General features: G+C 48.7%; 1 protein-coding gene across 1 annotated transcript; it reads left to right on the forward strand.

Annotated features, from left to right (window-relative positions):
• Window positions 1–445: 445 nt before the first annotated feature.
• Window positions 446–22,385, forward strand: PM20D1 (peptidase M20 domain containing 1). The gene is made up of 13 exons (XM_032422387.1): window positions 446–625; window positions 5,015–5,101; window positions 6,567–6,799; window positions 7,433–7,519; window positions 8,584–8,717; window positions 9,012–9,131; window positions 9,850–9,925; window positions 10,299–10,360; window positions 10,605–10,683; window positions 12,569–12,640; window positions 18,157–18,325; window positions 20,716–20,815; window positions 22,000–22,385. Exons 1-13 carry the CDS (start codon window positions 457–459, stop codon window positions 22,121–22,123), a joined length of 1,512 nt encoding a protein of 503 aa, XP_032278278.1. The 5' UTR covers window positions 446–456; the 3' UTR covers window positions 22,124–22,385.
• The last annotated feature ends 2,868 nt before the right edge of the window (window positions 22,386–25,253 follow it).

Below are 25,253 nucleotides of genomic sequence, written 5' to 3' on the forward strand. Positions count from 1 at the left end.
TTCAGATTAAATAAAGCCAGGGACCAGGAAAGCTCCCCCACCATATCCGGGGGGATGGTAATCAAGTTCTAAACTTCAGAAGTGAGAAGCAGATTAAGGTCTGATACGCTTTGCTGATTTTATTTTGCCTCTTCCCCCTTTAACTGGCTTGTCATACAGCCAGGGATTTCTGAGAATCTCAAAGCGGAAGATGAAACACACAGAAGACCTACCGTTTACCTGGAGCCCTCACCTTTGCTCTACTCCTGCCTGCCGCAGCTGGAGAAACGACCACTCCCAAAATGCCCTGCGGACCTGGGCGGAGCCGTCCCGCCGATTGGGTGGTTCTCAACCCCAGGCAAGCAGCGATTGGTCAGGCCTGGGGCTAGGGTGGGGCTAAGGCAGTTGCGGGAATTGGAGCTGTGACAGGACGACAAACAAGAGCTTGTGAACTCCAGCTGCAGACCGGAGAGAAGCATGGCTCCGCACTGTGTCTGCGTGCTGGCTCTGGCGGCTGTGCTGCTGCTAGGTATCCCCACAATCTCCAGATCGAAGGGCCTGAAGGGCCAGGGGCATCAGCGGGCGCTGCAAATCCCTTCTCAGTTCAGCCCAGGCGAGCGCTTCGCGATGAAGGAAGCGCTGAAAGGTGAGCCTGGTCCCCTTCGCCCAGCTATGCCCAAACATAAGTCCCTGTCCCCTCGGGCCAACCCGTGCCGCCCCACTCCCACCGCAGAGGGTCCATTACTGGAACTGGAGCCCCACCACATTCCCCAGACCAGCCCTAGCCCGAGTGCCAGCACCTCGTGCCCAGGCTTGGGGACGCCACTCTTGCCCCAAACCTGGCTTCTGGGGACTCGGGTGTTCCCTGCCTCTCCCAGAACCTTCTCTAGCTTCCACCATCACCCCTGTTGCCTTGGCCATCACCCAGCCTACCCCCTGCTTTGCCGCAGTATTGCAATAGCTTTTGTTTGTACTTTTAACCTTAGAAAGTTTTCACTTCTGTTAAATCTCTGTGATATCTTAAGACTAAATTATCTTAATCAACAGTGGAGGGAAATTAAATGAGCTTCCCCGGGGACCCCACAGCAAGGAGTGAGCACTGGGTGATAACATCTATCCCTTGTAAGGTCCACCCTGTAGGATCCACCCAGCTGCAAAGGACTCCAAAAAGGGGTGTGAGATGTTCCAAATTTCCTCTCCTAATTAACAGACATCTCTCCCCTAGACCTCAAACCAAGGTTAAGAACTCATTTGCCTTCTCAGTCTGCATTTTCCGGGAGAAAAGAGGAAAGGTTCTGTTGAGGGCTAGATCCTATGGGATAATGAGATCCTCCCCACCACCGGGCTTAGCCCTTTTCCAGTCTTTTCCCTTTCATTAAATAATGGATTAAAAGAAACTGCCTACATAAACATGTGCAGGCAGATGCAGGGACCCAATGCTAGCCCCGGTGATTGAATATAAATTGTACATGTGCCTGAACGATTGGTCTGGAGTCAGAGCAGAGCTTTCCCAAAGCACAGCACAAATAGTGAGTTCTCTGAAAGCCAGCGGGCAGCCGCTCACCCCAGAGTCTTTTCACCCAGAAGAAAGCAAAAGCTTTCTTATTTAAAGAACCCAAATAGGGACCTTATAACCACATGGCTATATGGCCTATAGCTACTTGTATGGCATATATATATATATATATGTGTATATATATATATATATGTATATATAGCCACATGCCTTGAGGCAAAACATTTCAGTTCAGATTTTGAGTTTATCTCCTATAGATTCATCTTTTTGAACCTTGACTTCCCCATCTATGTGGTGAGCTGTGATGCAGCCTCAATCCTTAGCAAAACTGATGTCGGGGAAGAATGAAGGGGGGGAAATCGGAGGGGGAGACGAACCATGAGAGACGATGGACTCTGAAAAACAAACTGAGGGTTCTAGAGGGGAGGGGGGTGGGGGGATGGGTTAGCCTGGTGATGGGTATTAAGGAGGGCACGTTCTGCATGGAGCACTGGGTGTTATGCACAAACAATGAATCATGGAACACTACATTAAAAACTAATGATGTAATGTATGGTGATTAACATAACAATAAAATTTTTTTTAAAAAAAGATAAACGAAAGAGATCACAAAAAGAAAAAAAACAAAACTGATGACAGAGGTAAACTTGTCTTGCAGAGGCCCTCCCTTGATAAATGCGCTGCCTAGGTGCATTTGTTCTTCCCACTGTGGTTTGGGATATCTAATCAGATATTCTCATAATTTATTGCATTTCCCCTCCCATAGGTGTTTGCATATAGTAATGGATCTCTTCAAAGTGTAAAGCCTTCAGGGCTCAAAGGGATAAACCTAAAAGCAATTCAGGAACTGAGACATCTGGGTAAAGTAGATGAGATTATTTAGGACTGAGGAGTTTGTTTGGGAGCTTCTAAATCCGCGCCTTCTCAGGTATCATGTGCCCAAAAGGCTGACCCTGGCTGAGAGATCAGTTAGACTCTGGATGAGCCAGTCCATGAGGAATAAATCTACTCTCTGCACACAAAGCCTCATTCATGTAGGGACCCAGGACAGTGGGCTTCTCTGGTTCATCAAAGGGATGATGGTTTCATAGGCAGAGTGAGGCTTAGAAGCAATTTATAGCAGCTTCCCACTTAGGGTCAGGGTCCAAAATCTACTCCTGTCCACCTCCTCCCACCCCACCCCCATCTTGGACTTTATTTTCTTTTTTTAACTCTTTTTATTATTATTATAAAAGTTTGAGGTGTACAGCTTTATAATTTGACATCTGTATACAATGAGAGGTGATCACCACCACAGGTCTAGTTACCCTCCATCGCACACGGTTGACCCCCTTCTCCTCTATTAACCACTAGTCTGTCCTCTGTATTTATAAGTTTGTTTTATTTTGTTTATTTGTTTAGCTTCTTTCTTTCTTTTTTTTTTTTTTTAAAGATTTTATTTATTTGACAGAGAGACAGACAGCGAGAGAGGGAACACAAGCAGGGGGAGTGGGAGAGGGAGAAGCAGGCTCCCCACGGAGCAGGGAGCCCGATGCGGGGCTCGATCCCAGGACCCTGGGATCATGACCTGAGCCGAAGGCAGACGCTTAACGACTGAGCCACCCAGGCACCCCTCTTCTTTCTTTCTTTCTTTCTTTCTTTCAGATTCCACACAGGAGTAAAATCATATGCTGTTTGTCTTTCTCTGTCTGACTTTTTGGTTAGCATAATACCTTCTAGGTCCATCTATGCTGTCACAGATGGTGAGGTTTCACTTTTTGTAGCTGAGTAATATTCCATTCTGTATATATATATGTACCATATCTTTTTTTTTTTTTTTTTTTGCCAATTAAAAAATGTTTCCTTTATTTCTGGATAGGTAGTACATTCACATAGTTAAAACCCAAAATAGTGAAAGAGGTCTGCGGGGGGCGGGGCGGGTGTATAGGTCCCACCCTGCCTTGGTGGCCCTGTTCCCCACCAACCACCACCACTTTCTCACCCCCACAAATACACAGAGGTAGCTACTTGTATTAGCTTCCTTTGTATCCTTCTGGAGATCTGGCTAAATCCAAGCAACTATGAATATAGCTAATAGACCATTTTATTTTTTTTAAAGATTTATTTATTTGTCAGAGAGAGAGAAAGGAGAGAGAGCACAAGCAGAGAGAGCGGCAGGCAGAGGGAGAAGCAGGCTCCCCGCCCAGCAAGGAGCCCAGTGCAGGACTCAATCCTAAGACCCTGGGATCATGACTGAGCCAAAGGCAGATGCTTAACTCTGACTGAGCCACCCAGGCGTCCCACAAATAGACCCTTTTTTTTTTTTTAAGATTTTATTTATTTATTTGACAGAGAGAGAGAGAGCAGGAACACAAGCAGGCGGAGTGGGAGAGGGAGAAGCAGGCTTCCCGCGGAGCAGAGAGCCCGATGTGGGGCTCAATCCCAGGACCCTGGGATCATGACCTAAGCCAAAGGCAGATGCTTAACCACTGAACCACCCAGGCACCCCACAAATAGACCCTTTTAAAGCCAGCATTAATTCAGCCCTTAACAGCATGTTAGGCACAGTTCTGAGCTCTCTACAAGTGTTAACTTGGTCCTCACAACAGCCCCAGATGTAGGTCTTAATGCCCAACAGAAAGAAAATAAAACAGGCAAAAAGATTAAGGAGCTTGCTTGAGTGGCTGAGCCTGGCAGTTCACAGCAGAGGAAATGCAAATGGCCATATGAAGAGACGCTCAGCTGCCTTGGAGGTCAGGGAACTGAAAATGCAAACACCAACAGCATCTCATTTTTTTATCCACCACAGGGCAAACTTTGCAAAAGGTGGGTAACTCTCAGCGTGTGGAGGTGTGTTCTGGCACTCACATGCCCTGCTGGTGGGAACATGAATTGCTCCAAACTTTTGGGAAAACAATTTGGCAGAATTTATTGGTGTTTAATGATGTACCATATCTTTATCCATTCATATATTGATGGGCACTCCGTTTGTTTTTCTTATACTGGCTATTGTAAATAATGCTATCGTGAACATAGGACTTTATTTTAAGAACCATATTAGGCTAGGGGCACCTCGGTGGCTCAGTCAGTTAAGTGTCTGTCTTCGGCTCAGGTCATGATCCCGGGGTCCTAGGATCGAGCCCCACATTGGGCTCCCTGCTCCGCAGGGAGTCTTCTCCCTCTCCCTCTGCCCCTCCCCCGCTGGTGCTCGCTCTCTCTCTCTCTTTCTCTCTCTCTCTCTCTCGTCAAATAAATTTAAAAAAAAGAAGAACCATATTAGTCTAAACAAACCTGAAAGACCTGGGCTTAAATCCCAGTTCTGCTGCTTATTTCAGGACAGTCCTGAGCAGCACACTTAACCCCTCTAAACTTGTTTTCCCACCTTCAAATTAGAGAAAATAGCAGTGCCTACCTCATAGGATTGTTCTGCCCTCCACAATAAGATCCTGAATTTGAAAGAACTTTCTGTGCACAGAGGGCTGTGGGAAAACCAATGGTTGTTATCATCTGTAATCTCACATCTCTATCCGCCCCTGACAGGTGCCATCCGGATTCCAACAGTGTCTTTCAGCCCCGAGAATGTTAATGCAACAGCCCTGGCTGAGTTTGGAGAATACATTCGTACAGGTCAGCCACAAGCTGGGGGGGGGGGGGGGGGGTGTGGAGCATAGCCCTGCAGACACAGTTCTTTTACAAGGAGATGAAGAAGCTTTTGTTACTGACCAGAGGACAGTCAAATCGCTGTGGGCCTATTTTGAGTTTACACACAGTGGGGAGGAATAGAAGCTCCCCAGGAGTCAGAATGGAGGCAGAGTAGAGACTAGATTTATTGGACCTTTGAAAAACTAAAGCACGTAGCTGTTGAGTTGGAGTTTGAACTCTCCCGACCTTTGCCCTAAATACGTAACAGTCAATAAATAAGATAGAATCAAAAGGTAGGACGAGGAAAGGAAATAAAAGGCACAGCATAAGGAATATAGTCAGTGATATTCTAATAGCCATGTATCAGGACAGATGGTAGCTCCGCGTGTGGTGAAGACAGCATGATATATAAACCTGTCAAATCAGTAAGTTGTATACCGAAAACTAAGGGAACATTTGTGTCAACTATACTCAAATTAAAAAAGAAAAAAAAGGTAGGACTAGGAATTCCTTCTTCCCGTGCAAGTTTCCAGAACTATACCCCATGCTCCTCCCAACTACCTCCGTACACACACCTACACGCCTATGTACACACTCCACCCACCCAGGTCTTTCCCCAGATTCTTTACTGACCCGTTTCTGAGCTTCGAGGCCATCAGCAACTATGAGCTGCCATATCAGCCCCTCACCCCCACGTGACCCGAAGAAGGGATGGGTCAAGAAGAAAAAGGAGACTTGGGACTCCCTAGTCCTCATATGAAAAGCTCATGGAGAGTAATGAGGCCCTCTTCCTAAATCAAAGAAAAAAACACCCCCTCCAAAGTTGTCAGGGCTGGGAGGAGCTGACCTAGGGACAGCAAGTAGCCCCCTCTCTAACACTGTCTGTAACCTGAGTGACCCTGAGAACATCCACACCTGCACGCAGAAGTGTGGCCTTGTGCTAGACAGGGCAATCTTCTCTCCATATGACACACACAGTAGGAATATTATTTTATATTATTTTTCAAGTAAAAAAAGGTCTTTCTCTCTCTCTTTTTTTTTTTAATATAAGGGTCATGTTTGGTTCCAAGTCATTTGGCTATTGGGGACTACTATATTTAAAATTTAACACACTCCTCGTCGGTATAGCCTGGTAGCATATACTAGTGATAACTTATTACAGGTCAGACCAAGCCAGATCTTGATCTATCAGCTGTCACCATGATGGAATCTTGATGTGCCCATTATTACATGGTAGTAGCACATTAAAATATGAGGAAGAGGAATTTTAGAGATTGTCCAGGCAAATCAGGAATCACACTGCCTTTGTTCCAGAAGGCTTCCTGTAGGACGCTGCATGCTTTCAAAAAGGGGTACGGGGGTCAACATTTTCTATTAAATGGTAGGAAAACCAAAGGAAATTGTTAAATCTGGCTTTCTCTCTCCCTGCTTTTCATCCCTTTGTCCCTAGTCTTTCCGACAGTTTTCAAAACCAGCTTTATCCGGCATGAAGTCATAGGAGAGTACAGCCACCTGCTCACTGTCCGAGGCTCAGACCCCAGCTTGCAGCCCTACATGCTAATGGCGCACAGTGACGTGGTGCCCGCCCCTGACGAAGGCTGGGAGGTGCCCCCGTTCTCTGGCTTGGAGCGTGATGGCTTCATCCATGGCCGAGGCACACTGGACAACAAGAACTCTCTGATGGTCTGAAATGCTTTGTTCCCTCTGCCCGGGGGCCCTAAAGAGTCACCCAGGATGAGGATCCTCAGCTGAACCCCCGGGAGACGGGAGGTTATGGTAGAAAGAACCTTGGTTCCAGGAGCCCTGGGTTCCAGCCATCACTTGGTCACTGTCCTTTTCTGGGTCTTGATTTCTCAGCTGTGAAACAAGGACTAGAGTAGATGATCTCCAGAGACCCTTTCAGCTCTGCACTGATACATTTATGCTTTTCTCCAGCTGGTAAAGGAGCTAAGCTTCCTCACCTCCCATCCCCCCAGGGCCACTTGAATTTGTTCTCTTTAAAGAGAGTGTCCAGGGGTGCCTGGGTGGCTCAGTCATTAAGCATCTGCCTTCAGCTCAGGTCTTGATCCCAGGGTCCTGGGATCGAGCCCCGCATCGGGCTCCCTGCTCCACGGGAAGCCTGCTTCTCCCTCTCCCGCTCCCCTACTTGTGTTCCTGCTCTCGCTGTCTCTCTCTCTGTCAAATAAATAAATAAAATCTTTTTTAAAAAAAATAAATAAAGAGAGTGTCCGATGCTAGCCCCACCAGCCCTAATGCAGGCAGCTGAATGTCACTGATGCCCTGATTCTCCCTCTTCCCTTCTGCTTCTTCCCCCAGGCAATCCTGCAGGCCCTGGAGCTCCTGCTGAACAGAAACTACAGCCCCCGAAGATCTTTCTTTATTGCTCTGGGCCATGATGAAGAGGTAGAGCCTCCTCCCCCTATAAACCATCTCTAGGACCTCTGTTTGGGGCGGGGGGGGGAGTTTCACTCTAGCCCAATTTGCTCCCCAGCTGCAGGGTCTCCGGAATATGGTGTGGGAGGTTGCCAACTCTTGGGTATCTATGTGCCAGAACTATCTAAGGCCCTGGACCAAAATGCAGATTCCCGGACCCTGTGCCATAGATTTGAATTTGTTTTTAAAAGGTTTTATTTTTTAGAGCAGTTTTAGGTTCACAGCAAAATTGAGAAGGTATAGAGACTTCCCTTACACCCACACCACACATGCACAACCTTCCCCATTATCAGCATCCCCAGCAGGGGGCTATTTGTTATAACTGATGAACCTACATTGATACATCATAATTACCCAAAGCCCTAGTTTACATTAGGGTGTACTCTTGGCATCCATTCTATGGACTTGGTCAATTGTATAGTGACAGGGGTCCACCATTATAGTTTCACACAGTAGTTTCACTGCCCTTAAAGCCCTCTGTGCTCCACCTATTCATCCCTCTCTCCTTCCCCCAACCATGGATGCTTTTTTTACTGTCTCCATAGTTTTGCCTTTTCCAGAATATCATATAGTTGGACTCATCCAGTATATAGCCTTTTCAGATTGGCTTCTTTCATTTAGTGATAGGCATAGATCTGAATTTTTTAACAAACTCCCTGGTAATATCTGAAGCAGGTAGGTGTTACATCGATGACACTTTGAGAAATATGGGTGTGATAGAAAGAGAACCAACAGGGAGCAAGGAATCAGTGTTTTCTTTCCAGTGATGTCACCTACTTTGACCCTGGGCCAGTCACTTCATTCCATGGGTCCCAGTCTCTTCATCTGTAAAATGAGGGCGGTTTGGCTCTCCAGCTGTGACATTCCAGGGTCCTGTGAAGCAGGATTGTCTAGGCCCCTTGCCCTCCCCCTCCGCCCCCAGGAAGGAGGCTGGGCAGGGAGGTTCTGGAGTCCCCAGCTATGTTGAATGGGTCTCCATTCGCTATTGGAGGTCTGGCTGAGAAGGACTGTGGCCATGGGTTTAATGTCTGCAGGTGTCAGGGCAGAATGGGGCTCAGAAGATCTCAGCCCTGCTGCAGGCAAGGGGTATCAAGCTAGCCTTCATTGTGGACGAGGGTAACTTCATCTTGGATGGTTTCATTCCCCACCTCACGAAGCCCTTTGCCATGTGAGTAAAGTACCTCACCCCCTACCTTGGAAGGTGTTCTCACCCCATGTCAGATGACCCCAGCGTGGTGTCTGTAAGCCATACTGAGGCAACTCTTTATTTTACTCCCCTGGCCCTGAATGTCAACCAGGTTTGGGCTCCCCTTTCCCTTTCTCCTCTAGTGTCAATTTTTTTTAAGCAGCATGAAGCCAATCTCCTAGACAACCAGACCACTATGCAGGCAGACCTCTGGGCCCTTGGGACAATTCAAGGTGGGAGGAAGTCAGGAGGGCCCTCTCTGATCCTCTCCCTCAGGATTGCAGTCTCAGAGAAGGGTTCGATTAACCTCAGGCTGGAAGTAAACATGACTCCAGGACACTCCTCAGCTCCCCCAAAGGAGACAAGCATCGGCATCCTCGCAGCCGCCGTCAGCCGGTAAGCAACACGGGCCCCGCTCCCTTGCCAGACTCGGGATGGAAGACCTGGTACTTTCCCACTTTGAGTTTGAAGGGGCTAAGCTTCCTGCCCTGAAGCTGAGCTGAGAAGCCACGATGGGGGCCACGGGGAGGACAGAGCCACCAGTACCCAGGCAGGGATTAGAGGTCAGAGAAGGATCTACCTTATTGCAAGCAAGAGCTGACCCATAAAAGCTAGGTGAGGACATAAGGGCTGCAGGCTGTGGGTGAGCACAGAAGCGTCTGTCACAGCAAAGCTTCCCTCCAGCTGGCTTTTCTTAGCAAAGTGGGAAGAAGAAGTATATTAATTCAGTTAAAGACGTAACTGATTACCAATGCTTAAGGCTTTGTGCCAGGGGTCGGCATACAGCAGTGGAAAGAAACAGACAGTCCCTTTCCTCAAGGAACTCACAGTTAGCCGCAGAGACTGATAATTCTGCTACAGTGTGGTAAGTGACATGAGAGTCGGGGTACCTGCTTGGACTTGGTAGACAGGGACAGCTTCTGCTGATGGACTAGGGTGGTCCCGCTTCTGTGTTGAGGTCTCCAAACAGGTGGATCGGTGGAGGTGATAGAAGTTGAATAGGACACCTCCTGGCCAGACCTGTTGAAAAATTCTGTCTCCTTCCTTCTTCCCTTCAGATCGCTGATCTTTAGTGGGGGTTGGGGAAGTCTTGAGAACTCCATTTCTCTTCCAGCCTGGAGCAGACACCAATGCCGAACATGTTTGGAAGCGGCCCATTGAAAATGATGTTGCAGGAACTGGCGCATGAGGTGGGAGAAGGCATCTCCCGTACTGGTCGTCTGTGGCAGAGGAAGAAAGGGTGGCAGAAAAGTAGCTTCCAGAGTAGTAGAGGGGCCCACTGCTGACCAGTGCTGTGCACATGCTCACCTGTTTTCAGCCAGAGGCTGAGCCGAGGCGCAAGGATCTGACTTCTTCCCAGGGGTGTTGGTGCTTCTCTGAGACCCTAAGACCTGACACACCCAGGCACTCTTTGGGAGCTGGTTCCCACTCATCCTCACTCGAGGCTACCACTGAGGGCCCTCAAGGCAGATCTAAAGCAGGGAGAGACCCAGGCCTCGGTTATAGTGACCCTGTTATGCTGACCCCTCTGAAATCCTGCTGATCTCATTCTTTCCCTTTCAGTTCTCCTTCCCTGACAATATTATCTTGAGCAACCTGTGGCTATTTGGGCCGCTTGTAAGCAGGTAAAGTTTTACCTTTCCTTCTTCTCATCCTCCAACCCAAACCTACCCAGTCCCCTCTCCTTGGCTTAACTGGGCCTGACTAATCATCCCTTTGCCACCAGATGCTACATCTAATTCATATAGAGGATGTCCCTCCTAGTCTTAAAGATCTCCAAGATTCAGGAAAGTGGGTGATCTTCCAACCCGTTCTTTCTCCACGTTGGACAGTTCCTCCTAATGTCTGACCTTCATCCTTTTGCTTTAGGTTAATGGAGAGGAATTACATAACCAATGCGCTGGTCAGGACCACCACAGCAGTCACCATGTTCAATGCAGGAGTCAAGGTAACATCTCCTGGATCCTCCCCTACACTTTTTCCTCACTGTCCACCCACCTCTCCATCCTTTGGCTTTATCTCCCGGCCCCTTCTTCCTTCTCTGAATTCAATCTGAATAATAGGAAGGCCCAGTGCTGAATGGTTCAGTGATACCAGTTGGGTAATCCTCAAGAGCAAGTGTTCTAACTGAGGTCTACAAACCTCTGAAACTGCTGGTCAGATTTTGTATATGTGTATTTTAGGAGGTGTCCATGGCCCCTCTCAGTTTTCTTGGGTCTGTACCCCTTCAAAAAAAACAACCCTGATACTGGTATGAAGGGGAGTTATTTGGGAGTTAATTTTTCTGAACAATACTCATTCAACATGTTAAATATTTACCTAGCATTTGGTCAGGTAGACTAAAGGTAACTTTTCTATCATCAAGGATCTTTTGGTTATTCTTCACCATACTTTGGAAGATTGATCCACCTAACAAATTTAATGAATGATTAATGTATTTTCCCCTCGTGCTACCCTGAGTCAAAAGAGAGAAACTCGCCCACCATTTATAAAGTCTATAATAACATTTGTGATATATACAACACCTAAAGGCATGTATTAGTCATTTCCTAAAACACATTAAATACTTGGTAATCTGAACAGACATCAATTCTATATGAAGTTCACTTGTAGAAATAAATTTCGAGTGAATTATTACTTTGATAGATTTTTCTTCTCCAAGAACTACTTTTTAGCAAATTGGTCTACTTCCAGTTGGACTGGCCATGAAGGGGCATCTCTGTTTAAAGGAACAAGCCACAGCCACCCTGAGTAGCCTGGGCCTAGGCCTTTCTGAAATCTTGAGAGAAGTGAGACCGGTCCAGTGACTACCAGTACCACCAGCACTACTTTAGGGAGCGCCATGCACCTAGCTTACTGGGTGGCCTTGTGGAGCTCTGGTCACTTGGAGCGCAGGTTGAGTACAATGAATGGCACCTCAGTTAACCCCAGCATCACTGACAGGAGTGTCCAGTATGTCCGCCGAACCCGAGCTATCTTCACCAGCTGCCTAGAATGTTCCCCGAAATAAGAATACCGTGTCCTTGCATGTGAATGCCATTTTATCTGTCCAGAATACTGTCACATTTGTCACTCCATTTGATCCTGCTCACAGCCCTCCTGGTACCATCACCCCAATTGCCAGTCGGGAAACAGAGGCACAAACAGGTTATAATTATGCAAAATCCCACAGCTAATTTGTAATAGCCCAGCCCTCCTGTCCCTGCTCTGGTGCTTTTTTGCACCAAACCAGCTTAAAGAAAGAGTCAGAGTCAGGGAGTCTGTTTTCTCACGGCCTCTGAGGAAAAAATCCACTCAGAGCCTAACTCTTGTCTCCAGTTAGTCTTGGGTTCTTCCTGGGCAGGCAGAGAATGGAGTCAAATTTTGCAATTAGACGTGGGAAACCACCATCCTCGCCCCTTCGGGGATCAAGCACAGCGTGATGGGGGCCTGCAGTGGCTAGGGGTGCCCTGTCCTGAGTGAGCACTAACGGCAGCAGGGATGGCCTGGGCGCCCCGGGAAGGGAGCGCACGTGGAAGACCTCCCAGGACGCTGCATGGGGTCAGGAGAGAGAGGTCTGTGTGGTCCCGGAGAAATCAGTCTCGCTCTGAGCAGCTCTCTGTGACCCCGTCCATGACCAAGAAGCATGGAAGTCTGGCCTAGCACAGAGACACCTCTCTAGCTCTGAACATAACCACCTGTCAAGGGCCGCGGGAAGACAAGGGGCCCACCGAAAATGGAGCCCTGTGCCTTTCAATCAAATCGGCTTCCTCTTTCTCTACTGGTGGTCGTTGGCCTTACCTGGGGCGGCGAGCATGTGTGGCTCAGGCCAGGGTTTGTGGTTCTCTCTCCAGGTGAATGTCATCCCCCCGGTGGCCCAGGCCATAATCAACATCCGGATTCACCCTGCGCAGACTGTCGAGGAGGTGCGTGACTTCCGTTCCCAACCACGGGTTCAGTATCAGGGATGTGTGATGCTCAGGATCTGGGTGTAGCTGCCATCCCAGGGCTGGCCAGCCACCATTTTTCAACCAACATTGGTTGGTTCATTCAACAGCATTTACTCAACCTTCTTCGGAGGTTTCCAGGAAGCTGGCTAGGATAGGAGACTTCTGGTTCATGGGAACTTTGAGTCTGATAAATGATAATAATAGTAGCAGACACATCCCACAGGCTCGCTTGGTGTGTGGCACTGTTCTAAGGTATATGCATGCTCGTTTAATGCCCACGACTGCCCTATGATCATCCTTATTTAACAGGGAAATGGGGGCACAGATCAAAAAAGCAGGTAAGTGACATGCCCAAGATGACACATCTAACAGTCTAGCTCCAGAACCACCACACCCTCAGACCACAATCAAAACGATTCAGGATGAACAAACTGCCGAAGGACCAGCGCAGAGAAGGGGACTGTCACTGCCTTTGAGGATCCAGAAAGTGCTTTCTGACCACTAGAAATTTGAGCTGCGATGTAAAGGACAAACAGGACTTTGCTAGAAGCCAGGCATTCAGAGTCAGGCTAAAGTAAAGTAAGGCTAAAGAGGAGGACAGACCGGGCGGAAGTGGCAGGCGGTGAAAATGGAGTTGGAGCATGGGGCTCAGGGCCTTGTGTGCCGTGGACAGAGGGAACCGTGAGAGGTCTTCGAACGGGGTGTGATGTCCTCAGATGTGCTTCTGGGGAGACGGTGCTGGTGGCAATGCAGAGGAGGTGCCAACGTAGGAAGAGACAGTTGGGAAGCTGTGATAGCCTCTCAGGCAGCAGACCGAGCGGAGGTGATGGGGTGGAGAAGGCACGTGCCAGGGTAGGAGACATGGGTTCAGCAGAATGTCGTGTGTCATCGGTAAGGGGAGACAGAAAGGCGGGGGACGGCTCCAAGGGTTTTAACCTGCATAGTTGGCCAGGTGCTGAAGCCTTTAACCAAGATGAAGAGTTCAGGAAGTAGAGCATGTTCATAGAGAAGTATAATGGTTGAGAAGTTTGAGACGCTTATACATTATAAATAGGCAATTATAAATACCTTGGGTCTGGAGAGAGAATGAACTAGAGATACAGGCTGGAGTGTTATTAACATAAATGAAACCTCTAGAGTCAATAAAATCCCACAGGAAGGATGTATAAAATTAGAAGTAAAGAGGATCGTGGACAGCCTGGCAGTGGCCTGCTACAAACATCAATTTTAAAAATGATTAAAATCAGTGCGTAATTGCAAGCTGTGATGACGGAGAGGGACCAGGTGCTAGTGGAGGACATAACAGGGAACCAGACCTCGTGTAGGGTCAGGCAAGACTTCCCCGGGGAAGTGACATGTGAGCCGAAAGATACATGCCTGAGTAGCCATTGTGCAGAATGTTTGGCATCTGCAGGAAAGGCTAGCTTATTTAAACAGCAGGTTGAACTAAAAAAGAGTTCAAAAGGCAAATCTAATCCTTCAAAAAATGATCTCAAGAGGCAACCCAACAACTATGGAATGACTAGTACGTTCCAGAATTAGGCAGGGTTAAGGGCAGGTGGTGTTCCCTGAGTGTCTGGTGCAGATCCTCAAGGGTCAGCCACACTTAGACTTCTGTGGTCCTTTCTCCCTAAGTTCTTCACCCTGGAGGGTTTTGTTTCTCCTCACACAGGGTGGGAGGCACACCCCTCACTGCAGGGGGGCAGGGGGATGGATTGATGGCCAGCCCGGCGTCACCCAGCATTCGGGGGAAGCTGGGACTAGTGTGAGTCCTGGGCTCTGCTGCTTTTCATCGAGTGCCAACCTTTGTCCTCTCCCTGGAGGATCACGGGGCCAGGAAATCACCGAATTCCCCCCATTGAACTTCTTTCTACCAGTTTTTTTCCAGTCTCATTCCAACTCCATGCCCTTTCCAAGGGCTGTTTTCCACCAGCTGGGGCTTTCATCTCCCCAGCTTCTGGCACTCTTCCCTCCTCTCTGGTCCCCCACCAGAGTGGCCTTCCTTCCCAGTCTACTCATGAAATCCCTGGAATCCCTGGGCCCATCCTGCCTGCCTGCCCAGTGAGGAATGGAAAGCCTCCAGCATCTGAAAGCCCTCAGCACCCTTTTGTTCTGGTCCCTCCCTTCCCCCTATGCCCCCTTTCCATGCATCGGGTTCCAACCTCAGACACTGCTGGTCTGAAGGCCAAGGGTACAGGGCCTTGGGCTTGATCCAACGGGAGCATGAACAGTTCCCAGAACCCTCTTCCTCCATCTCTAACCGGTGTCTCCCATGTCATGGGTGTAGAGAAGTCCGCAGCACCTTTGTGTGAGGAACACTCTTCAGAAATGTCATAGGCTACCCTGTAGAAGGTTTCTTCTGAATGGGCCTCAAAGGGTAAAAATAAGGTCACTGGGAGATGTTTCAGGAAGCCCCCACTTGAAGGAGAGTTGGGGAATGTGGCACCTTCGATGGTAATGAGCTTCTCAAGGGGTGAATGATGGCCACCTCTCTAGAGTGACGTACAGAAGACTCCTTCCTTTCTTCATTCATTGCTTCACCAAGTGTTTACTGAGTGGCTACTATGGGCTAGACATTCTTCTAAGCACTTGGGAGAATGGTGAGCCAGACAGCCAAGATTCCCATCCTGATGGCACTGATGTTCTAGTGGGGAAGGGACAGCAATAAGCAAGTGATCAAATACATGACCAAGTTGATTTTTTAAGAGGCAAGTACCATAAAGAAAATCATAGGATGGGGGCTCCTGGGTGGCTCAGTTGTTGAGCGTCTGCCTTCGGCTCAGGTCATGATCCCGGGGTCCTGGGATCCAGCCCCGCATCGGGCTCCCTGCTCAGGGGGAAGCCTGCTTCTCCCTCTCCCGCTCCCCCTGTTTGTGTTCCCACTCTTGCTGTGTCTCTGTCAAATAAATAAATAAAATCTTTAAAAAAAAAAAAGAAAAAATCATAGGATGTTGTGTCACAAAGTGACTGTGGGATGGGGGTTGGAACAGAGAGTCAGTCCTCTGAGGTGACATTTACCCTGGGACCTGACATAGAACAGAGACCTAGAACAGGAACAGCCTCCAGGCAGCAAGGACACAGGCCCCTAATTTCAACAGAGATGAAATGTCACTGACCCGCCTCGTATATACTGTATCCCGTGGAGGATATAAAGTACGTAAAATAAAAAAGGGAGAGGGGTGAGATCCTACAGGAAGCCATATCTCAGTTCCTTCTAAAGAAAACATTCATAACCCAGTTGTTCAAAGGCAGAATGGATGGATAACACATGATGGTGAGCCTTCCACTACGGAAGCATTCGAGCACAGGCTGGATGACAGTCTGTCGTGGGTGTTATCCCCCCTCTGCCCCAGAGGCCTTGCCCTAAAATGGGATGGAGGCTGGACTTGCTAACTCTAACTCTAAAGTCCTTACCAGTGTTTTTGGTATCCCTTGTCCTTGCCTTCAACAAAATGTATCATTCACTCCAGGGAAAACATATCTACACATAAAACAGAGGGAAAACATAACATTATGAGAATGTGCTGTAAGGGCCGTAGAAACTCAGAGCAATGAGAGACTGATGTGTGCTAAAGTAACCTTTGAGGTCCCTCTTACCGTTCACGAGTCCCTCCTCCTCACCTGTATGGGGGGGCATTATCTCAAGAGTACCCCTTTTCATGACAGTGTCCCCTAGAAGCATGCTAGGAGCTGAGTCTGGAAAAGAATGAGGGTCCTATTTCTGGCTTAGAAACCACCATTGAGCCAAACCAAATTCCCTGCTGTTGGGTTAGTTGGGGGTGGGGGTGGACAACTCACTAATCAAAGCTTATTTTCACTCCAGCATTTCTGTCCTAAATCCTCTAACACATGAATTAGTACATAGTCTTGATGTACCTTCAACCAACTGGGAGGTTCCCAGTCATCCCTTATAAGGTGGGTTGGCACTATGCCTGCTGACCCCTGTCCCAAATTACTTGAACATTCCTGCCTCCAGAAACTGAAGAGGGCACACAGATGGGACCCCACTCTCCGTGAGAGGCCACAAGAGCTCAGATTTCCCACTAACTCTTAGGTCCTGATGCAAGAGGAGGGGCTACCTTATTTCTAATAGGACCAGGAACATAAAAGGCATGCAATGGATGCTGGATACAAGAAATCTAAAAGATAAAGGGGCGCCTGGGTGGCTCAGTCGTTAAGCGTCTGCCTTCGGCTCAGGTCATGATCCCAGGGTCCTGGGATCAAGCCCCGCATCGGTCTCCCTACTCCGCAGGGAAGCCTGCTTCTCCTTCTCCCACTCCCCCTGCTTGTGTTCCCTCTCTCGCTGTGTCTCTCTCTGTCAAAATAAATAAATAAAATCTTTTTAAAAAAAAAGAAATTTAAAAGATATGAACCAATAAAAATAGAGGGAGTTGGCTCATGAAGTAACTTGGTCCAGGATTATACAGTTAGTGTCGCTGGGCTGGGTATCTGAACCTGGTCTTTGACTTCACAAGGATGTGCCTCCAAAGCACATACAGGCTGAGGTGGTGTAGAGCACAGCCCGAAAGGGGACAGTGTTCATTAAGATGGATTCCTTAGTGGTGTGGATTTTGAACCAGAATTTGAAGGAAGGACATGAAATGGATGGAGAAGACACAGTGAGCAGGAGAGGGGCATGCACACAAAGCCTCAGCTATGGGACACCCCTCTAGGGCAGAGGCAGTTCCAAAGCAACTGCTGATCAGATGGGTCGAGACTGGTGCTGGGGCTTTCCCTGGGTGGTGGGGTGGGCTGGGGGGCCCCCCTAAGCCAGCCTCCTGGTCCATTCCCACATGTCTCCATGTGACCTGATCGTCAGGGTCTGGTCTACGTCCTGCCTGGGACCAGGACTTGTGCTGGATTCAGCTCTAGTTGTTTCAGACTGAATTTTCTAGGAGCTTCCTCAGGTTCCTTCCTGAGGAAAGGAGGCAAAGAGAAAACTTGAATACCAGTCCCCCAACTCCTGACTTTTTGTCTGTGTTGAGCTCATCTTCCTGGCTCCACGGCAGTTGGTTACAGACAGGAAGCAGGGATGCCCAGAGAGGAGGAAGAAAAGTGTGTGACCCTTTCCTCAACTGTCTGACACTCCCAGGTTGAAATGAGGTCATCACATCTGTCACCCTGCCTCAAGATGGTTGTGTTCCCCTTTCTGCCGTGTCTTCTACATTCCACCCGGCCCATGACTCACAGCCTGAGAGGAAGGACACACGATTTCCTGATTTTCCAATTCCCTGCCTGCCTCGTGGCTGTAAGGCAAGCCTCCTGAACATTTAACCTCAGTCTACCATGCTGTAGATTGCTTACCAGGAAAACCCAACTCTTCCATCTCCTCCAGCCAGTCGGCTGAAATTGAGGTCCCAGTGCAAAAAATGAGCTCCCCTGTAAACTCCAAGGTGCTGCCTTGCTGGAGAGGAATCAGGGCTATTTCAAATCCTATGGTACTTGGATAGCAGATAGTAAGAACTCAAACTCCCTCTGTTTGCTCCCTCAAGGTCCTAGACCTCGTCAAGAACATTGTGGCTGACAACCGGGTCCAGTTCCACGTGTTGACTGCCTTTGACCCCCTCCCTGTCAGCCCCTCTGATCATCAGGCCTTGGGCTACCAGCTGCTCCGCCAGACCATACAGTCCATCTTCCCGGAAGTCAGCACCGTTGTCCCAGGTAATGACTTCATCAGCTGTGGCTGGAGGTAGGTGGGGGCTGGAACTATTTCCTCTCTAATGTCTCCTGCCCCACCTCCACCCCAGCTGTTCAGCCTGGAAACATCTGGCTGCTTCCCCTCGTGATGAGACTAGAACTGTATTTTCCCCTCAGAGTGGAAGTCAAAAAGCAAACAGGAAAAGAGCAGAAACAATAAATTAGGTCAGTCCTGCCTGGGTCCTAGCTTACCCTAGGCCAGCCTCTCTGGCATGGAGGACAGGATCAGCCCAGCCCAGACCCCCCCACCACACACACACACACACACACACACACACTCCTCTGGAGGAGTCACAGGAGGGGCCAAGTTTCTCCAAGGCTGGTTCTGATCCATCCTAGGATAACAGCTCAGCAACAGAGCTCAGAAATGCCTCCCCGCCTATACCATTGGCATGAACCCCCTTCCTCTCTCCCAGCCCAGACCAGTCCCAGCAGCAGTGCCTCTGTGCCCCTTCCCTAGTCTTCCAGCCTACCTTCCAACCTATGCTGGGGAGACAGTGGTTCTCCAATTTAAGAGTGGAAGGGGATTACCTAGGGAACTTATTAAAATGCAGATTACCTGGACCCACTCCCAAAGACTCAGGCTAACCAAATCTGGAGAGGACCCTGGAATCTGCCTTTTTAACAAATCCCCCAGGGGATTCTGAGACCAGGTGATGGCTGACCACAGTTTGAGGATCTCTGGTCCATGATGTGAGGAGGAGATGCTCTAATTCTAAGACCAGGTTTTTCAAAATCTAGGTTTAATCATGGATTCCCTCATTTGCTTTTTTTTTTTTAAGATTTTGTTTATTTATTTGAGAGAGAGAGTGAGAGCAAGAGCAAGCGGGAGGAGAGAGAGGGACAAGCAGACTCTGTGCTGAGCATGGAGCCTGAGGTGGGGCTTGATCTCAGGACCCTGAGATCATGACCTGAACCAAAAGCAAGAGTCGAGAGTTGGACACTTAACTGGCTGAGCCACCCAGGTGCCCCGGATTCCCTCATTTTCTAAGCGCATACTTCGGACCCACCTCTGTGCTAGGAATGGGCCCTTAAGGAGCATACAGTGATGCTCTGTATCCACAAACTCAGGTGTGAAACGGGCAGCCTTGTTTTTTGATCAACTTAAATCTGGCTGTAAGCCCCACTCCTCAGGAAATTCAACCTCAGGAACTGTTGAGGCCTCCAAGCACCCCCACCACCACCCTCACCTTGAATCAGGCCCTCGAGGTCTTTGGTAGCAACATAGCATGGGAGTCCCTTGGCCAGTGGTCATCGGTCCTTGCAGTTACCTTGGACATCCATGGCCTAGCTAGAAAGTCATTTCAGGTTGGAGATTTCCTCTGATTTCCTGGCCTGTTTGACTCTGGACCTAAGACACCAACTCCCTGAGCATACCAGGCAGCCGTCCCCTCTGAGGTTTGCCACCTCCTCAGACTCCTGCCACAGGGCAAGGGCCTGGGTCTCCGCTATCCTGGCCCTCTTAGTCCCCGATTCTTCTTTCTTGGCCCTCAAAGACTCCCAGAGCTACCCTCTCCCTTCTGGGGCAACCACCATAATCCCATTAACAAGGTTAGACCTTTACAGAAAAAAGATAGGCAGACATCAACTGGTAGAAATCCCCAAGGCAAGGAGTTTGAAGGGCCTAGTTACCCATTTGAAACCAGGAGTGGAAAATGGAACAAAACACAAATTAACATCTCAAATCATCCCATCACTTTTTGATTGGTGCTTCAGAGGGTCTTTTCTCAGAGAACACTCCCACTGGGGACAAGTCCCAGCCCTAGCTGGAGCGTGGGGTGAGCTGCTACTACCTTCAAGGGAGCAAGACACTGAGACTATCCTGGGACTTTCTTAACCTGAAGTTTGACTCTTGGAAGACAAAGTCATCCTTTAAAGGATGAAAATAACAGGAAATTATGTTCTACTTTAAGAGGACTGCATTTTATAGCAGTAAAGCTCTCTGGAGGGTATTCATTTCTGAGCTAGGGTGATATAAGGAGAGCTAAAGGAATAAAGAACTGATATCTAGATTTCTGGAGAGCTCAGTTTCTGAAATAGCCCAGCTAAGGGTATAAAATGAAGGTATTGGCCCCCCTGGTCATCATGAAGAGAGGACACTTCAGTCTGGACCATTCAAGGGATAACTCACTAATGTCCTGGGGAGGAGATTCCATGCTTCTGGTTGAAATGATGTTTTAGTAAGGTTTTGAGAATGGGTAGCTTGAAGGACAAAAATTGATAGCTGCAGGCTCCCAAGAGGGCCCAGGTGACATTCTTATTGACCCAGAGGTCCTAACTTCCCAGTCAGCCCACCACTACCTTGGCTTGGTGGCTCCCATAAAGCCCCAATCCTCTTGATTTTCCCTGTCTAGGCATTTGTATTGGCAACACAGACAGCAGACATTATACAAACCTCACCACCAGCATCTACCGGTTCAACCCTCTCTACCTGGATCCTCAGAGCTTCCGTAGGTGAGTGAGTGGAACAGATTTGAACAGCAAGGGTGAAGGAGGAGATACATCTGACCCATCCCCACCCCATTCTCCTGCCAGTCCACAGAATGCGGGAAAGCCAAGGTTTGCACAAACTAAAATGAAGACATTATTGAGCCCAACTGGCCAACTTTCCTCATTGTCTTAGAGTCTTGCCACTCCCCAGAATGTATGGGAATTGGCCACTACTTTTCTGGGATGGAGATAATCAGATGATTGGAAAGAACCTGGTAGAAGTAGGACCCTTGGGTGTGACCCCCCCCTCCCTTTGGAAGAGTACTTACCCTCTGGACTTCATTTTCTCCCCAAAAAGGGAGACTCTAGACTTCTCAATTACTACTCAGTGAAGTCCAGACCTCTATGTGGTCAAAGGTGGACACATGCTTTGAATTCTCAGAAGAAAACACACTATAGGAATCTAAGACATGATCACCGATTTAACTACTATGTGTGAATTACTACTTTGTGGGTGGGTTCTTCAGCAAACTTTTAGCCCTGGGGTGTGTGTGAGGTGGGGGGTATTGCATTCCATTTATCTTTCTGTTCCTTATCATACCCAGACCTGATTTCCCCACCAAAAGTCAGCAGCCAATAGAATGAAAACATTTGAATATGAGCATAAGAACACGCTTCATGGGTTTTGTTTGTTAACTGGGGCAGCAGGTTGCTACTCTCTATTTCCTCTATCTTTGTGGTTACGCGTGTGGTTCGGTTGTGTATTGCGTTGTGTGGAGGCAGATCGTGGGCACGAGATCTGATAAGAAGTTCCCAGGTAAAGTACAGGCCCCACAGGGACCCTGGGCAGTCTCTCTCCTTTTGTGCCCCTAGTAATGTGGGGGCCGCGGGGGACTCTGGCCTAAGAGAAAGAGAATTCAGAAGATAATTTCCCCTGAGAGGAGAAATTATCACATAAGATTCCCGAACAGGAAATGACTCTGAACTCCCCAGGATTTTATTATTATTATTATTATTATATTCCCCACACTGTTCTCTGCCACGGGGCTGGACCCTGGAGAGACGACCTCCGTGTCATATGAAACCTCACTTCTTACCCCTGGAGGGTCAAAGGCTTCAGGGGACGTGGGGTGGGGGGTGCTCTGTAATACCACTTCCGCTACAGCAGTTGGCTCTCTCCTCTCTTCCCCAAAATCTCTCTCACTCAGCATCCACGGAGTCAATGAGAAAATCTCAGTCCCAGCCTACGAGACCCAGGTGAAATTCATCTTTGAGTTTATCCAGAGCGCTGACGCAGACCAGGAGCCAGCGCCTCACCAGCACGAACTGTGAGGTCGAGGAGCCAGCTGGATTGGGGCGCCGGACCCCAGCCATGACTAACCCAACGGGGAAAGCACATGTTGATGAAACTTTGGGTCAAAACCACTTGGTGATCCGTCACCCACCAGCCTTACTCCCTCCTGAAGTCACCAAAGATCAAGGCCAAGGGGTAGGGCAGGGCCGGCAGGAACCTGGCTTCTTCCTCCAAGCATCTGCATCCCTCGGCCGACCGGCATTTACTGCCTTCTTGTCCCGATCTCAGAAGTTACCAGGCTTGTTGGTCTTACACTGGTTATTTAACTGCTCTTTGTAAAGGCCTGACTTGACAAATACAGATTTGGAAAACCTCAACCAGGTTTTACCTTCTAGAGGCGTGTAATTTAGGGCATGCTCGCCAGGCTGCCTTCTCCATCACTGATATATTTCTTTTTGCTGTAACTTCCTTTCTTGTCCTCCCCCTTGCCTTGGATTTTTTAGCTGGCCCTTCATCTCTCCTCTCCCGCCCCTGCATCCCTCCCCCTGCATCCCTCTAATTTATTCTACATCTGGAGCAGAACTTAGTCAAACTGTGATACTACCGTAATTACCACAACAACCGGGTCAAATAAAGTGAGCGATGTAGCATCAGGCGGTCACTGAGAGGTGAAACTGAGGCAGGGGACTTTGCAGGAACCCCAAACCTCCTGGTTCTGGAGGCTGGAGCCTAGAGAAGAAAGCCTCTGTCCTTGGGCTCCTCCCAAGGGCTCCCTGGGCTTTGCTCCCTCCTCCCTCCCCTGTCCTGTCCCTGCCACCCTGCTGCTGCTGTCCCACCCCAGGAGGCACTAATCTGTGGAAACATTTCCCTGGCACATCCTATAGGCTGAGCTCCCAAGAGAAGCGCACTCATGATCCCGCCTTGCAGTGAGGCCCAGGACCAGCAGGGCTCTGGCATCAAGTCCTGGTTCTGACCTCTCAAAACGAAGTGGTGGGTGTGGGGTGGGGGAGCAAGGAGGAGCCTGACTTGAGGGGCTCTGCCCCAGGTGGTGGGCAGAGGAGGGGCAAGCTACTCTGCCTTAGGGGACAGCAGAGCCCCTGTCCTCTTTCTCTGGAATCCAACCCTGAGCATATTTGAATCCGCTTAGTAGCTGCCAGGTAGGGGGCATTGGAAGGCAGCCTTTCTTGGCTCAAGGCTGGGAGCTGAGCTTTGTGAGTCACAAGGGAGTTGGGGTCAGAGAGGGAGACCAGAGGAGCTGGGACTTGAGAGACTCCCTCTTTTTTGCCTCACCAAAGACCTTTCATGCCTTCCTGGGGTTTGACAGCAGAAGGCTCCTTTTCCCACCTCACAACCCCCATATCCCCAATTCCTTACCTCCCTCCGTGCCCTTGGCTGTGAGCTCTTCCTTGGAGCTTAGGCTTAATGGAAAGAGTGAGAAACACAGTGTGGGGATTATTTGAGCTTTTTCGCTACTCCCCCTAAGATTCACATTCCTTCCCTCACCCTCCCTTTTTTTGGCCAATTCAGGACTTACTCAGCCTTTGTTAGAGGGTGAGCTGAAGAACAGACAGTCTTTCACCTTCGTACAGAGCTGTACAAAGTGCTTTCGTGCACCTTATTTATTTCATCGGAGCCCCACGAAGAAAGTATTATTACCCCTTCTTACAGAGAAGGAATTGGTCCTCAAAGGGGTTACACACCTAGCTGGGGGCAGATCCAAGCCCATGTCACCTGGCCCCAAATGCACCATTGTTCCATGGTCCTAATTAATAATGGAATCTACTTCCCATCCATTATCTTACTTAATCCTCACAACAGCTCCAAGGTGTTAGTGCTCCTATTTTATAGATGAGGCAACTAAGACCCAGAGATTAAGTAATTTGCCCAAGGTCGTGCAGGTGTTGGGGGCAAAGTCTCTCTGAGTCCAAAGCCTGTGCTAAGAGTACTGAAGAGGAAAGAAACTGAGACTCAAAGAGGTCATCTGCCCAAGATGCCATAGCTCTTAAAGGGCAGCCCCAGAATTCAAATGCCAGTCAAAAATCCCCAAGTCCAAGTTTGCAATTGCACCACACCGCCTGCCCCCAGAACCTCTGATGTGTAGCTCATTCATTTCGATCCAAGGAGATCTCAAGGACAAAGGCTGTTTTACCATTGGCTTGGGTTCTTAGCTCAAGCTCTCGCTGTTCCCCTGGCTGACCTCTCTCTATTCACACCTCTCCCTCTGTCTGCCAACATTCCTTACCACCCCCACCCCAGCTTCTGGGTTCAGCTTTTTTCCCTTCTCTGAGTTTGGGGACAGCTGGGTCTCTAATAATCCATGGGATAACTGGGAGAAGACTGAGCGGGGACGTTGTCCCCACTGGGTCTCACCACTCTCTTCTAGCGCCAGAAAGGATAGTCTTTCCAGACTCTGGAGTGGGAAGGAAGGCCCTTGAGAGGGAACAGCTCCAAATCCCGGTTCGAAGAATGCAGACCTTCCAGCCCTGTGGCCCTTGAAGGCTTCTGAAAAGAGTGGCCGAGAGTGCTGGCCAGACCAGGACAACATGAGCTCTAAGACTCTGGGCAGAAAGGGACAATGAATCTGGAACTTTCCTCCACCCCCACCTGCATCCATCTACCACTCCCCAAATCCACCTTGAAAAAGCTCCTGCTATAAACCTACATCCCATCAGGGATTTGGCTCAAGCTTCTTACTCACACCTCACTCCCTGAGGTTGGAAGGAAGACAAAATAGTCATAAGCAAAGAGGCTGGGAAAGGAAAGGAATAAAGTGTGGCTGGAGTCCCTTGGTGTTGAACCCGGAGTCCCTTGATGTTGAACCCGGGATGCTAAAAACTTGGCCATTCTGAATCCAATATTCTCCCCCAGAGGGGATAGTAGAAAGACACAAAGTCTGCATTCATTTTTTTTTGAAAATTTAAATCTAAATAATTCTATAAAAATGAAACTACTTGCAGTTTTACTGTTCAGTGTCCACGTAGCTGTCAATAAAAAGGATAAGTATCATGCTTCATATATGTTACATCCAAACCTACAAATATAAAAATGTAAGAACAATATAAAGTGTTTAATACCAAAAGATATTCCTCAGCCACCGTGTGCAATGTTGTAAATACTACACTAGCTCATGACTACGTCCAGAACCAGAAATTGGAACTCAAAGAGGAG

Source organism: Phoca vitulina, unplaced genomic scaffold, assembly GCF_004348235.1.
Source record: "Phoca vitulina isolate PV1807 unplaced genomic scaffold, GSC_HSeal_1.0 scaffold26, whole genome shotgun sequence".
Lineage (NCBI taxonomy): Eukaryota > Metazoa > Chordata > Mammalia > Carnivora > Phocidae > Phoca > Phoca vitulina.